Source organism: Scyliorhinus torazame, chromosome 2 (assembly GCF_047496885.1).
Source record: "Scyliorhinus torazame isolate Kashiwa2021f chromosome 2, sScyTor2.1, whole genome shotgun sequence".
NCBI lineage: Eukaryota > Metazoa > Chordata > Chondrichthyes > Carcharhiniformes > Scyliorhinidae > Scyliorhinus > Scyliorhinus torazame.
The window spans coordinates 321,663,752-321,681,895 of record NC_092708.1 but is presented as its reverse complement, the minus strand read 5'-3'; the positions used below and the strand labels follow the sequence as shown (position 1 = coordinate 321,681,895).

Sequence of the window (18,144 nt, the reverse complement as noted above, 5' to 3'; positions counted from 1 at the left end):
GTCCCCGCTCGTTTGCATTGGCAATCGAGCCGCTTGCTATAGCACTGAGGTCTCTGTTATGTGGAGGTGGACAAATCGGGGAGGGGCGGAGCATCGGGTGTCCCTTTACGTGGATGACATGCGGGGGGGGGGGGGGGGGGGGGGGGTGGGGGGGGGGGGGTCGGTGGAGAGGTCCCACCTCAGATGGCAACCACTCATTTCCTTTTTTAAAGGAGTCAGTCACGTGACTGGGCAGCACGGTAGCATGGTGATTAGCACAGTTGCCTCACAGCTCCAGGGTCCCAGGTTAGATTCCCGGCTTGGGTCACTGTCTTGTGTGGAGTTTGCACATTCTTCCCGTGTCTGGGTGGATTTCCTCCGGGTGCTTCGGTTTCCTCCCACGTGTGCAGGTTAGGTGGATTGGCCAGGCTAAATTGCCCTTAGTGTCCAAAAAGGTGAGGCGAGGTTACTGGGTTACAAGGATTGGGCGTTGGATGATTTTTCCAAGGGTTGATGCAGTCTCAATGGGCCGAATGGCTTCCTTCTGCACTGTAAATTCTATGACAACATTAAAGTTTTTGTGTTAAAGTTAATTAGGTGTTGTGTTATTGTTTTTTTCTTCTGTATATCTGTTGATTTTTTTGATTAATATGAAAAATGTTCAATAAACAGTATTGCCAAGTATGACTGAGGAGGCCCACTCCAGCATGGCAGTCTCTGCCACTTTTTCTGCACAGGAAGGCAGTGGGCTGATTCACTAGCCTTCACTGGGCCCTCTTCTCGGCCAGCTGAGCTTTTGTTCCTGCTCGTCTCTTCCAGCGCTGTTCCAAACAGTCACCTTCAGAGGTCAGCAACCGTTCTCTCAATTGTCAGTGTCAACATCAGGTCTCTTCATATATCACATGTCGGTGTCCTTGTAACTGAGGTATAGACACCCAGGAAGTCATCACAGTGGCCAGTTTAGGTACAGAAGGTTTTTGAGTATACAGCCTGTTAAGTAATGGGTTAAGAGACATTGCAATTAGTTGTCTCATTTATGTTAAGTATCCAATAATTGACACTGATATGTAAAGGGGCTTCAGGTGGCCTATGTGTCAGGTGATGTGATGTTGGAGTTTTGTGCAAAGTCTGTTGAAGTGAAATAAAGGTGTTGGTGAAAAGGAGCAGAACTTTTGACTCTTTATACAGCAGCAACTACACGTCTAACAAATGGTAGGAGAGGATGGTTGCTGTGCAAATGTGAAGGGTTGAAAGATACAACTTTTCCCAACCAAACCAAGGAGTGAGTGAGAAGAAAAAAACCAAAGATATATGGCTGAAACTAGGATAAAGATGGCCGGATAGGACTATCCCCCCTTATTAAAAGGGGATTGTACGATCAATGGGGAAGTGCAGTAGTTATGTGGACTAAGGCAACTGCCTTGGGAAAGAGAAAACAAGGTATGGCATTGGCTCTTTCTCTACCTTATGACAGTTTTCTGAGCTGGAATTGGAAGAGTTAGACTCAGAAGAAGGTCTGAAGACTCTCTTACATTATATGGATAAGATTTATAAGAAGGATGACTTGTTAAGTGCGTATGATGCATTGTCAGATTTTGATAAGTTTCGGAAAATAGAGGATTTCTCCATTGAAGACTATATAATGGAATTTGGCAGACTATATAAAAGGCTGCAGAAACACAACCTGGAATTTCCACAGTCTGTGTTGGCCTTTAAATTACTTGACTGTGCTAGAGTGGGCAACATGGATAGGCTCCTGGTTTTGAAAGGAGTTCAGTTTGCGGATATGGATACCGTATTCGATCAGAGGACGGAAACTTTAAAAAAAAGTTTCTGGGGAAACATTAGATTCCGATGGCTCTGATGACCTAAATAGGTCAGTCTGCAATAAAGTATAATATGGAAGATACACTACTAACAGGATGGTGAAATCGTACGGCTACGAACAGGTCCCAGGACTATAGAAGGAGATCGAGACCTGGAAATTATGAAGACCCAGTTAGAACCTACAATAGGAAGATGAATCCCAGAAATACACGGGGCATGATAAATCGATGTGACTCTCAATACCATTATGCTTTCAACGGTCCAACATGTTATAATAGAGTGTTTGAACCAACACATGACACAGAAGAGTCCGAAGAGGAAAAAGATAGTGACCATAAAGAAGGCATTGTCCTATTAACAAGCAGTTTTACACTGGTAATGAGGGTGTTGATTGCAGAATCCTTCAATTGTGCTGTATTGGACAGTGGCTGCACATCTACTGTGTGTGGAATTGACTGGTTAAAATGTTACCTGGACTCTTTGAATGCTGAAAATCGTAACAAGGTTAAGGAATTTGAAAGTTCCACAATTTTCAGGTTTGGGGATGATAATACTCTGAAGTCGCTGAAAAGAGTGGTGATCCCTTGCAATATTGAACAAAGAACAAAGAAACACAGGCTCTTCACAGGAACAGGCCCTTCGGCCCTCCAAGCCCGTGCCGACCATGCTGCCCGTCTAAACTAAAATCTTCTACACTTCCTCGATCCGTATCCCTCTATTCCCATCCTATTCATGTAATTGTCAAGGTGCCCCTTAAATGTCACTCGTCCCCGCTTCCTCCACCACCTCCGGCAATGAGTTCCAGGCACCCACTACCCTCAGTGTATATATAAAAAATAAAAATAAAAACTTGCCTCGTACATCTCCTCCAAACCTTGCCCCTCGCACCTTAAACCTATGCCCCTAGTAATTGCCGGAGTGAATCATTTCATTAGCACGGATGTTGTATCAAGTGAGATACCTTTGCTTCTGAGCAGACCATCAATGAAGAACGCACACCTGAAACTGGATATGGAACAGGATACGGCAACAGTTTTTGGAAAGATGGTGGACTTACAATTTACACAGTCAGGACACTATTGTATTCCATTACCGACAAATAATATTTCAAGTAGAGTGGTTAAGGATGTGTTAATGGCAATTGAAAATGGGACTTTAGCTGATTAAAAAGCTTGTTGTATTAAAACTGCATAGGCAATGTGTGCATCCGTCTCCTCGGAGGCTGAAAATTTTATTAAAGGATGCAGGGGTACGTGATGAAGACTATACTAAACTGATAGAACAGGTTAATGATCGCTGTGATGTTTGTAGGACACCAGCACGACCGATAGTAACCCTACCTTTGGCCAGGGATTTTAACGACATTGTGGCCATGGACCTTAAGATCTGGCATAAAGCCAATAATATATTTATTTTGCATTTTGTAGATTTAGCAACCAAATTTAGTCCATCAACGATTGTACGAAGTAAAGAAGATGGTAATTCTGGATCAAATCGTGGAAAAATGGATAGGGACAGGAATGGGCCCACCTGCAAAGTTTCTTACGGACAATGGAGAATTTGCTAATGGGTTTAGGGATGTGTGTGAAAACGTGAATACCAGTTATGAATACGGCTGCGGAAAGCCCATTTAATAATGGTGTCTATGAAAGAAATCATGCTGTAATCGATGACATGCTCCGGAAAATTTTGGCAGATAGACCGAATTGCAGGCTAAATTCAGCTTTAGCATGGGCGGTACATGCAAATAATTCATTGCAGATGGTTGGGGGCTATAGTCCCGATCAATTAGTGTTTGGTAGAAATCTTAAAATTCCATCCATTTTGGATGCCCAGCCTCCAGCTTGGGAAGGGACTACAATTAGCTCTGCCTTTGCTGAGCATTTAAATGCATTACATAGCAGTAGAAATGTCTTTTCAGAAGCAGAAGTCTCTGAAAGAATTCGCAGAGCTTTAAGGCATAATGTATGGCCATCAAATACCGTTTTTCAGGAAGGAGACATAGTATACTATAAGAGAGACAATTTTAATGAATGGAAAGGCCCAGGGAAGATCATAGGCACAGATGGCAAAACAATTATTTTGCAACATGGCAATCAAACTGTTAGGGTTAGGTTCATCAAGGATAATGGGTACAGAATTTAAAAAATATTAAATTTAGACAGAGCAGAAGGACATGACGAGGACCCAGGGTCATCTGGTACACACGCGTTACATAACTATGAGGACCAGTTAACTGATATAGACAGGGCTTCTGTAGAGGAACACAACACTTCTGAATAATTAGAACAGGCCATTTTTCCGAAAGGACAACTGCCAAAAGTTGGTACAAAAGTGACATACTTTTGTCGAGAACTATTGAAAGGACATCCCACAGCAGAAGGGAAAGATCAAGCAGTAGCAGTACAGAATGAGAAACCAGGCGGGAGAGGGGACGTAGTTTATCAAGGTCTCGGAACATGAATAAGACTATGAATTCTAATAGGAGTAGAAGCCCACATGCACGTGAGATTTTGGTGGCTTCCAATAAATTAGATGAAAAAGTTATCAAAGATGCCAAACAGCAAGAACTGCACAGTTGGGAGTGAATTTTGGGTATACACGGAAGTACTGGATAGGGGACAAAGAGCTCTATCCCACAGATGGATTTGCACGGAAAAGGTTCTTCCAGATGGAACTTATAAGGCAAAGGCCAGGCTCGTGGCAAGGGGGTTTGAAGAAAACCTAGAAGATCAGGATTTAAGGGTAGATTCACCTACAGCAGGAAAGGTTATTTTAAAAGATCTTCTTGGCTCTATTAGCCACAAAGGCATGGGAATGCAAATCTATAGATTATAGAACATAACAGCGCAGTACAGGCCCTTCGGCCCTCGATGTTGCGCCGACCTGTAAAACCACTCTAAAGCCCATCTACTACACTATTCCCTTATTATCCATATGCCTATCCAATGCCCTGAGTGTTGGCGAGTCCACTACTGTTGCAGTCAGGGCATTCCACGCGCTTACTACTCTGAGTAAAGAACCTACCTCTGACATCCGTCCTATATCTATCTCCCCTCAATTTAAAGCTATGTCCCCCTCATGCTAGACATCACCATCCAAGGAAAAAGGCTCTCACTGTCCACCCTATCCAATCCTCTGATCATCTTGTATGCCTCAATTAAGTCACCTCTTAACCTCCTCCTCTCGAACGAAAACAGCCTCAAGTCCCTCAGCCTTTCCTCATAAGATCTTCCCTCCATACCAGGCAACATTCTGGTAAATCTCCTCTGCACCCTTTCCAATGCTTCCACACCCTTCCTATAATGTTTTGGGCATGCCCGAAGCTTAGAGGGTTTTGCTAAGGCAATGTCCACGGTGCTAAAAACACGGGTCATGCCGAGTCCGGAGGTAGCGATGTGGAGTGTCGGAAGAGCCGGGGGTTCAGGGGGCGAAAGAGGCTGACGTCTTGGCCTTTGCCTCCCTGGTAGCCCGGAGACGGATCTTGTTAATGTGGAGGGACTCGAAGCTCCCGAGTGTAGAGACCTGGGTTAGTGACATGGCTCGGTTTCTCAGTCTCGAGAAGATATAGTTCGCCTTAAGAGGGTCAATGGTTGGGTTCACCCGGAGGTGACAGCCGTTTGTCGACTTTCTCGGGGAAAATTAAAATGTCAGCAGATGCAGTATTCCAAGGGGGGGGGGGATATTGTTGTTTTATGGTTGGGGTGTGTTAAGATTGGGATGGGAGGGGGGAAATGTTTATTATACCATGTTGATGTCATTGTTATTTTTATAAAAATTTTCAAATACCTTAATAAAAATATTTATTTTTTAAAAAGGTAAAGATCTTGCTTGACCAGCTTTCTGTTTGAGGATATAGAAACGCTGCCTTTTTGCAGGGGCATCAGCTCCAGAGAGACATTTTTCTCCGGCCTCCTAAATAAGCAGTTAACACAGAAGGGGTACTCTGGAAGTTGAACAAATGTGTATATGGATTAAATGATGCGTCTAGAGTCTGGTATTTTTCGGTAAGGTCAGTTTTGTTAAAGTTAGGCTGTTGTCAGTTGAAAGCAGATCCGGCAATGTTTTTCTGGCACTATAAAGGAAATCTTTCTGGCATCTTTATGATGCATGTCGATGATTTTTTGTGGGATGGGACTAGTGATTTTGAAGCTATTGTAATCTCTGGTTTGAGGAAAGAATTCAGGGTTGGATGTCAGGCTTCCGGTGCATTTAAATATATTGGACTGGAAATCGGACAAAGTTAGGAGCAACTTTTCCTCAGCAATCTTATTTTGAAAGCAGCAGTCCAATAGCAATTAGTCATGGCCGGATTTCACAAAATTACACAATGGTTTCAAAGATGGAAAAAGAGCAATTGCGAAGTTTAATCGGGCAACTGAATTGGTTAGGTAGACAGACTAGACCGGAAGTGAGTTTTGATGTCTTATGAGTCGAGTACAGAAATGAATGATCCCAAAGTGGAAGACATAATAAGAGCAAATAAAGCATTGACCAAACTAAAAATGCAGGAGTGTGTTTTGAGGTTCCCGGTTTTAGGTGACCGTAAGCACTTGAAACTCATAGTTTACAGTAATGCGTCCTATGCAAATTTATGGTGGGGTTTCAAGCGCAGGAGGTTTTATAATTTTCCTTTTGGGGAACAATGGTAAATGTTGCCCTCTTGTGTGGGAAACAAAGAAAATAAGGAGAATGGTCAAAAGCACTTTGGCTGCTGAGACATTAAGCCTTGTAGGTGGTGGATATGGCCTTTTATATATCTCATATTGACAGAAATTTTGGGATTGGGGGATTTGGGTAATATACCTATTGACTGTCACATTGACAATAAATCCCTGTGGGAAAATTTGCACTCTATAAAAGGTGTCAATGAAAAAAGGTTAAGGATAGACATCGCAAGTTTGAAGCAAGTGTTGGACGGGGGAAAATAGCAAAAATTAAATGGGTCGACAGGAGCTATCAGCTGTCAGACTGTTTTACAGAAAGAGGGGCTAGTTCATAGAAACTTTCACTGATATGTAAAGGGGCTTCAGGTGTCCTTTGTGTCAGGTGATGTGATGTTGGAGTTTTGTGCAGTCTGTTGAAGTGAAATAAAGATGTTGGTGAAAAGGAGCAGAACTTTTGACTCTTTATACAGCAGCAACTAAACATCTAACACAGCCATCATCCATCTGCTGTATGAGACCAGGCCAGCTCAGGCATCGCTGGCTTTGCAATGATTGTATACTGATGGAATTGGCATATTCCAGAACCTCAAGTTGGTGACCTTATCCTGCCATGAGATGCCCAGAAAAAATGAGTCCGTGATGCTGCAAACCATTTTTCCTTTTCTCCTGCCAAGCACATGCCATCCAGACCTAAGCAATGTAGAAGGGTGCAGTTAAACCGCTGGTGTGGTAGAAACGCAGTTTGGTGTCCTCAGTCAGGTTGCTGTTGTTTCACTCTCTTATTCAGCTTCAACCTAACAGAGGCTTGAGAGGATTGTATTAACTTCAGCATCAAGTGACAGATTGCTGATAATCGTGGAGCCGAGATGTGTGAAGCTGTCAACAATTTCCAGTAGCACAAATTCTTTCCTGAGACCAGTGGTGGCAGGGTCATTGAACATATTCAAGGTTGAGTTAGACAGATTTTTGATCTAGATGGCGGGGTCAAATGTCAAGGGAGGTCAAGAACAGACCAGCCATTTACTTATTGAATGGCAAAGCAGACGACTACCCCTGCTTCTATTTTGTGATGTTCTTAATACGAAACCAAAATTCAATATCAATTTTAGAAGCACTTAAGTAGTGATAGTTTTAAAATGTCTACCGCCAAAAACATTTTATAGTCTCCTAATGGCAGGTCCATACATAGATTTTGCAAAAATTAAGTTGTATTCATAATTTATTACCAGAAATAAATCCTTTGGGTCAAAAGCCACGCTGAGGATAGGGCCTTCATGACCCCGAATTGTCTTCTGTTGACTATTGTCCTTCGTCTCAATGATCTTCACCATAAAGTCACTGCAACGGACACCAACACAATTATTTTCCTTCACACAAAAGGTGAAACAGCATTTGGATTGCAGATTAAGAAAAACGTTAAACCTGTTCATTAACGTAGAGCACAAATGCATATTATAACGTTAATACACTGGGTTCAAAATCAACAGTCCTTGATCTTTCATCAGCATTCTTTCTCCTTCCCCGCCCCCCTCCAAAAGTTGCAGTTATCTTAAAAATTATAAAGTATTATTTTGCAACAATGATAACAATTACCTAAAACTATGTAACTTTCAGATCATAGCAGATGTTATTTGCTGAGCAAGCCAGATCCCAGGAGGAAATCTGTCTGACTTATCATAAACCATATTTTGACCCCAAAGCTCTTTAAAATTCAACAGCTGAAAAAGCCAAATCCCTACTTATCCTATAATGTAAATTTTAAATCCAACCTATTTACTTGTAAATCCAACTTCACCATAAAAGTTTAGGTGGGGTTATTGGGTTACGGGAATAGGGTGTAGGTGTGGGGCTTAAGTAGGGTGTTCTTTCCAAGGGCCGGTGCAGAATCAATGGGCTGAATGGCCTCCTTCTGCACTGTAAATTCTATGATTCTATGAACCTCTCTGCACAAACCCAATACCGTTACCCTTTTATCTCCCAGTTCTCACAGGCCAACTGTCTGTAGTAACCTTCCCCTTAGGTAATCACGGACACACACGCACACTTTAATACCAGAAATATTTTTTTTAAATGACATCCATCAGTAATCATCTTGAATACTGTACTATTCTCCAGTCTTACCTGGAACCAGCAGCAACACTCGTCCCAGCTTTATTGAAGACAACATGATTCGCTTCAGCGGTGAAGCGGGTTAAAATTCCATCTGGTGAACCCTCCGGGAAGGAGTGGACTTGAACAACATTGTTGGAAACAGTGGTAACAAGCATTCCATTCTGAAGTCAGAAAAATAAAATTCTTCAATTATTAATCATCTTAAATCATAAATGATGGCTCATCGTTTAAGTATTTATCCCTTCCTCCGAAGGTGCAGTTACAATGTTAACGCCCACATTTGGTTAAAGCATTCATGATAAAAGTTGGAGGTGGCATATTTTTCTTCCCCAAGCCCATTAGACATGTAAAAGCACTTGATACTTAAGGTTTCTACTTTGTTGCATCAGTGGAATGTAATAATTTTGCAATAACAGAAGCAAATGGCTCCCAGTTTTTTAAAAAGTAGAATGAAGTACAAATCAAATATTTTCAGCAAAAATGAACAGGTATTGGGCCAAAGAATCTACATTGAATTGTACAAGATGCAAAAATATAACATCCCAGAATAAATTCACATCAAATTGTAAAATGAAAAAATGTTCAAAGTACTTAACAGAGGCACAAAGGGGAAAAACTATTTTCATGACCGTTCTAGTCTAATCATTTGGACTTTAAGCCATCATCTGTCATTATCCGACAAATCTTTCTGCAATGCTTGCAGGCAGTCCACAATTATTCAGCTGTCTAAGTTAGCAGGTGGTTATTTTTGACCAATTAAAATTTCAGATTCTTTAATTTCAAAATCTTGGCATGACCAATATATGCCCTGGCATTCACATTCAGATTTTAAATTTAATAATGCTGAAAATTGTCACTGCCAAATGTAAGTGGCTACCTATCATAATGATTGGCAAGCATTTGTCATGAACTGCAATGCTACATTCCTGATCAAGTCAACTCAGGACATTTGCAATTTAGAACTGTGGGAATTTGACAAACACCTGTAAAGGGTAAAGCAACCACATACCCGGAGAGCTAGCGAATAAACCTTTTCACCCACGTTGATGGATTTGGGGTCGTCGTCATCTAGGTTTTCCCATATTCTAATATCTCCATCACTGCCTCCGGTTACGATAAACCTGGAATTTCAAGAAGATGAATGCAATGAGGGCCCCCAAAGTCCTTGAAACGATTTGTCAATCCTGATCACGGAAGCACTCTTCCCTTTAAGTCAGAAGGTCATGGATTCAAGCCTCAAACCCGGGTGAACAAATAATTCACTACCGAGTGAGTGCTGCAGTGTCAAAAGTGCTGTCTTAAAAGGCGAAACTTCAAACCAAGGGCACGTTGGTGGATGGAAGGGGTCTCACGGCGCCATGAAAAGAGCATCTGCAGAGTTTTCCCAGTGCCCATGCCAACATTCATCCCTCAGGTTGACACCACCAAAAAGACAAATTGAAAGGCATTCATCTCATGGCTATATGCAGACAGTTTTCTGTCGTGAATCCCAAAGTCTTGATCTGGAGCAAATGCATTTATTGTAGGACATTTCGTTAGAATCCCTGTAATGAAACCATGAACAAAATAACCAATATCAACGGAATGACCCCAAGATTTCACTTTTTCTAACTTTTATTTCAACACGAATCAGAATCAACATAAATTAAACATTATTTACAGGCTCATGATACTTCAATAGGTAAATGTCACACTAAATAGTTGATGCAACAATGATGTCTTACACAACCAATAGCACATGCACATTCCCACATACCGTGGGAGCCACCTGCAGTTACAAAGTTCTTTAACCTGGCCTCTCTCACATGCCCATTAAATCGATTGGTCCCTCCAGAGCCAGCCTTATTCCATCTGACAATCCTGGAGGCAATTCCACAAATGGCACGCTTCTTTACAACCTCCTCAGTTAGGTTCACAGCAGCCTTGATGGCACAGAATCCGCAGACTCCTTTCTTGGATTCTTTTCATAAATCCAATTGAAATGACCGATCACTCTTGCAAATCTGAAGTAGCAGCCGTCAAGTTCTCCAACTGACAGTTTCTAATGAGTCTTCTCTGTTCTCCCCTCTGCTGCAGCTCCCCTTTGTCTGCAGGTCTCCTGTGTAATTGGCCACACGGCTTTCATGTCGGTAATGCCTCCAGGTCATGGATTCTGGGGTTATGTGGACCAGTACTTATTATTCAAGAAAATTCACAGACATTTTAAAGAAATTGCAAATGTTTCTTACTCTGCTGCCTCTGGTTCAAAGGTCATCACATCTTGTCAGAATAGCAGACTTCCAACTAATCTATCAGGCTGGGTTGGTTTCAAATTTCAGTGCAAGTGCTGAAGGAAGTGTTTGAACTTCATGTGGCACTTGGGTGTTAACTTTCCATTGATACCTATTTTGCATTTGGTTGTTGCAATTGAACAAATTCTTATGACAAAACAAACTAAAACGATTAAGTCAAGGGCACTTATCTTTATCTGCGGTAATGCATTGTTATTTGTCATCGCATATAGCTGTTTTTGCACTAGTCTCCAACCATTGAGCCGCTTTTGATTCCGAAACAGTTCTTATGTACTTAAAAAGTGCAACGATGAAATGAAATGAAAATCGCTTATTGTCACAAGTAGGCTTCAAATGAAGTTACTGTGAAAAGCCCCTAGTCGCCACATTCCAGCGCCTCTTCAGGAAGGCTGATACGGGAATTGAACCGTGCTGTTGGCCTGCCTTGGTCTGCTTTAAAAGCCAACCGTTTAGCCCTGTGCTAAACCAGCCCCTGCCCTGTGCTAAACCAGCCCATGGAATTTAAATTAGAAGATTGGAATTTAAATTAGATCAAGAAGTGCACCATTACCATTTTCACCAACAAGGTTGGTTACATCAACTAGCTAAATGAAAGGCACAAGTAAAAATAAACGCATTTGATCCGTTAGCCATTACAGAGACACAATTCCAGGATGACTAAGGTTGGGAACTAGATATTCCAAGGCCCTTGATTTTTAGGAAAGATAGACAAATGGAAATGGAGGTTGGGAGACCCTAATAATCAAGGATGAGTTAATGACAAGTGGAGAAAAAGGATCTTTGCTCAGAAAAACAGGATACAAACTCAGATAGAGTGGAACGTCATTCTGTTAATCCAAAAGCAATTCAGAAGTTTAATTAAAGCGTCATGTGATTGTCCCTTTAAGAAAGGTTTGGTCTTACCACATGACCTGTAGGATGGCTTCAGTGATGTTATTTGTGAGTGGAGCTGGGCTGTGGCTGTCAGGTAAGAGGGGGTTTAGGTTTTTGGGCTTCAGTTTGTTGCTTTGGACTGCAGAAGAGAAGCAGTGTTTCCCTGGTTTTATTTTAAAGCTGTTCCAGGAACTGAAAGCAGATGGGATGTGGCAAACTGCCTTGGTAACTGATAGAGTTGTTTTCAATCTGCTAGTTGGAACTGGATCAGAATCTCCGGGAAAGGACCAGTCCCATTCAAGTGAGATTACGGTGAGTGGGTCACACCCTTGAAAGCGGTTTTGGTTTATTGATTTTTGTATTGAATTGGAGCTACTGACTTCCGGTGGTGGCTATGAAGGAGTAAGTCGCACATTTGGTGGCTCCCGCGCGGGTCAGACTTTTGGACCTTTTCCCCCCGATTTTCTACCAGACTTGAATTGCAAAACTGATGACAGAGGCTATTGTGTACTGAATTCCCACATTGGTGCATGGAGAGAAGGACTAGAAGTGCTCGTAAAGGCAGAAACAGAAAGACAGAGAAGGCTTGGCTGAAGCTGCAGCGGGAGACAGCATGGCGGAGGACCGGACCTCTGGTTTGTCGACCCAGCGGTCAACGGAGCAGCTGATGCAAGTTATTCAGGAAGGCTTTGCTAAGCAGAAACGGGACTGCTTGGACCCGATAAGAATCAATTGAGTGGCTGGAGCTTAGATTGGATGCCCAAGATCGGGCAATCCAGAAAGTAGAGAAGGCGCTGGCTGAGCAGGAGGAACATCAAACTGCGGTGGACTTGGAGGTGGGGATGCTGAGAGACCAGCAGAAAAGGCTCCTGGAGAAGGTGGAAGACCTAGAGAATAGGTCCCGCCAGCAGAACTTGAGAATCGTTGGGCTCCTGAAGGGGTCCGAAGGAGCAGACGCTGGGGCATACATAGCGGGTATGTTCGAGAAGCTGCTGGGGGATGGGACATTCTCCCGACCGTTGGAGGTGGACAGGGCTCACAGAGCGCTCACGAGGAAGCCGCAAATGGGAGACCCCCCCCCCCCGGGGCAATGGTGGTGAGATTCCACAGGTACTTGGATAAGGAGTGCATTCTACAGTGGGCCAAGCAGACACGGAGCTGTAAGTGGGACATCAGTGTCCTGCTGGTTTACCAAGACCGGAGTGTGGAGGTGGCCAGGAGAAGAAGTGGCTTCAACCAGGTTAGGTCGATCCTTTTTAAGAAAAAGGTGAAGTTCGGACTGTTGTATCCAGCCCGTCTCTGGGTCACTCATGAGGAACAGCACTTTTATTTTGAATCACCTGAGGACACGCTAGACTTCGTGAAAAGAAAAGGACTGGTGGTGGACTGAGAACTTTTGAACTTTGCTGCAACGTTCTTGTTTTGTTGTTTTTTGTTTTTCTGTTCTTTTTTTTTTAAGTTTCTCATTTTTTGTTTTGTGGAAGCGGTTTGTAATGCCTTTTGCATAGATTTGGGACCAGCGGTAGAGCTGAGTGAGTTGCACTGTTGGGGGATGGAGGTGTGCTTGTTCAGATCTTGGTCTTTTTCTGTCGGGCAATTGTGTGGGGATTGTTTGATGTTGGAGTATGATTGTATGAGCGGGGAGAGGCTGGGGAGGGAACAACAGGTGCGAGACTATCCGGCTCCAGGGATGGGGGCCACCAAGCCAGCTGGGCAGGCTAGCTCACGGAAGCGCAGTGGGGGGGTGCATATGTTCGGTTTATTAAAGGGGTTGGGTTACAGAGTGTTGTTACTAGGGGGGGGGGGGGGGGGAAGAGAGAGAGAGAGGGGGAGTAAATGTTCTGCTGAAGAGGGAGGGACTTGGGTCAAGGGACAGAGAGAAGGTTGGGGGCGGAGGCTGCCTGGGGGCAGACCGGTGGAGGCGCAGAGCATGGGCTGGAGGCGGGCCCAAAAAAGGGGATGGCTGATCACCTGGAATGTTCGAGGGTTAAATGGGCCGGTCAAGAGGGCATGTGTGTTCGCGCATCTTAGGGCACTGAAGGCGGACGTGGTAATGTTGCAGGAGACGCACCTTAGAGTAACTGACCATATTAGATTGAGGAAGGCTAGGTCAGTCCGGTCTTTCACTCTGGACTGGATTCAAAGACGAGAGGGGTCGCGATCCTGATCAATAAGCGGGTGGTGTTTGAAGCGGGTAGAATAGTTTCGGATGTGGGAGGTCGGTACATTATGGTCAGTGGGAAACTGGAGGGGGTACAGGTGGTATTAGTAAATGTGTATGCGCCAAAGTGGGATGATGTGGAGTTTATGAAGAGGATGCTGGGGAAGATACCGGACCTGGATTCGCACAGGTTGGTCATGGGAGGGGACTTCAACAGTTATTGACCCTGGCTTGGACCGGTCAAGCTCGAAAACAGGCAGGGTGCCATCAATGGCAAAGGAACTAAAAGGGTTCATGGAGCAGATTTGGGGGGGGGGTGGAGGTGGATCCATGGAGATTTGGACAGCCGAGGGTGAAGGAGTTCTCCTTCTGCTCAGAAGTGCATAAAGTGTACTCCCGGATTGATTTCTTTATTTTGAGCAGGGCCTTACTGGCAGGGGTAGTGGACATGGGGTAATTGGCGATCACAATCTCAGATCATGCTCCGCACTGGGTTGACCTGCAGGTTAGTAAAGACAGTAACCAGTGCCCGAACTGGAGGTTAGATGTGGGACTTTTGGCTGACCAATAGGTGTGCGAGCGGCTGAGGAAATGTGTTCAGAACTACCTGCAGGTCAACGACACGGGGGAAATTTCAGCAGCGGTGGTCTGGGAAGCACTGAAGGCGGTGGTCAGGAGGGAGCTGATCTCGATACGGGCCCATAGGGAGAAGGTGGACAGGGCAGAGACAGACCGACTGGTTAAGGAGATACTACAGATCAATAGGAGGTATGCAGAGACCCCAGAGGCAGGGCTTTTAAGGGAACGGCAGAGGCTACAGGCAGATTTTGGCTTGTTAACCACAAGAGGGGGAGCACAGAGTCTCGCTCTATGCAAACGACCTGCCTCTGTATGTATCGGACCCGTTAGAGGGGATGGAATAAGTCATGAGGATTCTAGGGGAATTTGGCTGGTTTTCGGGGTATAAGCTAAATATGGGGAATAGTGAGATGCTTGGGTCCAGGTGAGGGCATAGGAGAGGCGATTGGGGGAGCTGCCGTTTAGATTAGTAGGGAAAAGCTTGAGGTACCTCGGCATTCAAGTGGCGCGGGAATGGGACCGGCTGCATAAATTATATCTGGCCCGGCTAATAGACCAAATGAAGGACGATTTTTGGAGGTGGGACACGCTTCCGTTGTCACTGGCTGGGAGGGTGCAGACGGTGAAGATGACAGTCCTCCCGAGATTCCTGTTTGTATTTCAGTGTCTCCCCATCTTTATTCCGCGGTCCTTTTTTAAACGGGTCAACAAAGTGATCACTGGCTTTGTTTGGGCGGGCAGGACCCCGTGAGTAAGGAAGGTAATGCTTGAGCGGAGTCAGAGAGATGGCAGGCTGGCGCTGCCAAATTTTAGCAACTATTACTGGGTGGCGAATATAGCCATGATCAGGAAGTGGGTGGTGGGGGAGGGGTCAGAACGGGAGCGTATGGAGACGGCTTCATGCAAGGGCACCAGTCTGGGGGTGTTGGTAACTGCACCTCTGCCGTTCCCGCCAGCGTGGTACTCCACCAGCCCCATGGTGGTGGCAGCCCTGAGAGTCTGGGGGCAATGGAGGAGACATGTGGGAGCATCGGGAGCATCGGTCTGGTCCCCAATCTGTAATAATCATTGGTTTGCCCCAGGAAGTATGGATGGGGGTTCCGGATATGGTGGAGAGCAGGGATTGAGAGGATGGGGGACATGTTTATAGAGGGGAGCTTTCCGAGTATGAGGGCGCTGGAGGAGAAGTTTGGGCTGGCGAGGGGAAACAAATTCAGGTATCTGCAGGTAAACAGGTGTCAACCTTCCCGCTCCTACCGCTAAGAGGGATTCAGGACAGGGTAGTTTCCAGAGGGTGCTTAGGAGAAGGGAATGTCTCGGACATTTACAAGGAACTTATGGGGTCAGAGGAGACGCAGACAGAGGAGCTGAAGCGCAAGTGGGAAGAGGAGCTGGGAGGAGAGATATAGGATGGTCTATGGGCGGACGCGTTGAGTAGAGTCAACATGTCCACAACATGTACCAGGCTCAGCCTGATACAATTTAAGGTCGTTCATCGGGCTCACATGACAGTGGCCCGGATGAGCAGGTTCTTTGGGGTGGAAGACAGGTGTGCAAAAGGTGTGGGAGGACCAGCGAACAATGTCCACATGTTCTGGGCATATCCAAAGCTTAGGGGATTTTGGCAGGGGTTTGCAGCTGTCATGTCCACGGTGTTAAAAACAAGGGTGGCGCTGAGTCCAGAGGTGGCGATGTTTGGGGTGTCAGAAGACCCGGGAATCCAGGAGGAGAAAGGGGCAGACGTTCTGGCCTTTGCTTCCCTGGTATCCTGGAGACGGATACTATTAACATGGAGGGACTCGAAGCCCCCGAAGTCAGAGACCTGGCTATCGGACATGGCTAGCTTTCTGTTTGGAGAAAATCAAGTTTGCCTTGAGAGGGCCACTGTTCGGGTTCGCCCAGAGGTGGCAACTGTTCATCGACTTCTTTGCGGGAAATTAATCGTCAGAAGGGGGGAGGGGGCTAGTTTAGCTTAAGAGTAGGGGGTTATTAAAGGTGGGACTTGTAAGGAAGGGAGATGGCTTTTGCACTATGTTTAAAGTTTCATGTATATTGTTTATTTTGTTGTTGTTACAATACCAAAAATACCTCAATAAAATGTTTATTAAAAAAAAAGAATTGGAGCTACTAAGGAGGATTCATTAAGAGTTATATACATAGATTATTGTAGCTGTTGTGCTTTCTTTATGTTTGGAATTGAGAACAAATTATTGCTGTGTTCTATATATGTTAACTACATTCTTATAATAAACTTTGTTTTGATAAAAGCACCGAGGCAGTCTGATGAATTACACCTGAAGGGAAGGCACTTGTGCTCATCCTAGACAAATACAACATAAAAGTTATAGGTTAGGTGAGCTTCATAACATACTTTGGAGTTTCTAAGCCCTGGCCCATAACAAATGCCAATTGCAGAGATACAATTTGGTTGAGGTCAATTGAGAAATAAGATTAAAACATACGATAGTAGATAAGTAATAATAAACATTTGAAGAAATAATTCATAATTCTTAACAGATATACCTTCCCTTGAGGAATAAAATCCCGACTAAAATGTAGTACAGCCTGAGCGAACTAGAAAAATTATAGACAGTACTAGATTAAAAGGCAAGATTTCGTAGTAGTAAACTAGAGCATTGGGAGGGTTTTAAAGATCAGCAAAGTCAATAGAGTTTTGTGGAACACAAAGCAGATTTGACAAATCTATCAGCTGTTTGACAATGTAAATAGCAGGATGAACAAAGTGGATTTAGTACATTGGTATTTTCATAATGTGTTGGATAAGATACCACAAAACCAACATTAGGGCTCATGGGATTGGGTTTAATATTTCAGCATAAATGAACAGGCAGCAAATTAATCATTTCCCAAACAGCAGGGTGTAACTAGTGGAATATCGCAAGAATTAGCGCTTGGACCTCAGCCAGTTAAATTTATACCAATGACTTAGATGCGGGGATCAAGTATAACATATCCAAGTTTGCTGACAATGCAAAGCTGGGTGGGGGGGGCAAGTTAGTTACGAGGAGGACACAGAAAGGGCCAGAGATGGATCTAAACTGGTTAAGTGATTGAGCAAGACCGTGGCAGATAGAGTCATATGTAATGAGGGACAAAATTGTCCAAAGAATTGAAAAGCAGATATTTTTTTCCTGTTGTTGAAAAGGCTCAGACTAATAAATGTCAGCATGTGGAGTGATTTGGGAGCAAGGAGTTCTTTACGCAATGAGACAAAGCTTTGGCAAAACCACATTTGGAGTTCTGTTTTCACCTTTTGGTCTCCTTACCTGAATGAAAGATGTACTAACTTTGAAGGGGGGTGCAACAAAAGTTCACAATACTGATTCTGGAGATGAGAGCGCTGTCCTATGAAAGATTAAGTACATTGCAACAATATTCGCTGGAATACAAAATGTTGAACACAAAATGCTGACAGGGGTGTGTTGAGAAGTGTCATGTGAGAGTACCTTTAGGAAATGGGTGTTTACTACTGCAGTGGTGTCAGAGAGTGGGTGGAGCTGGGCTGTCTGTCAGCTTTTTACTTTCGTTTTAGGCTGTTTGCTGCAGGGTGTGTTTTCGTTTCGTTTTCAGTGTTGGAGCTGAAGCCACATCAAACAGGTGTACTGCTGTTCTCTCTGCCATCAAAAGACTAACT

At 44.1% G+C, this 18,144-nt stretch overlaps 1 protein-coding gene across 1 annotated transcript in view; it reads right to left on the bottom strand.

Moving 5' to 3' along the window:
- The window catches only part of wdhd1 (WD repeat and HMG-box DNA binding protein 1), a 110,062-nt gene that overhangs the window by 81,677 nt on the left and 10,241 nt on the right, over positions 1-18,144 (bottom strand). The window contains 3 exon segments of the mRNA XM_072489704.1: positions 7,700-7,811; positions 8,595-8,746; positions 9,595-9,706. Coding sequence (XP_072345805.1) covers positions 7,700-7,811; positions 8,595-8,746; positions 9,595-9,706 — 376 coding nt within the window.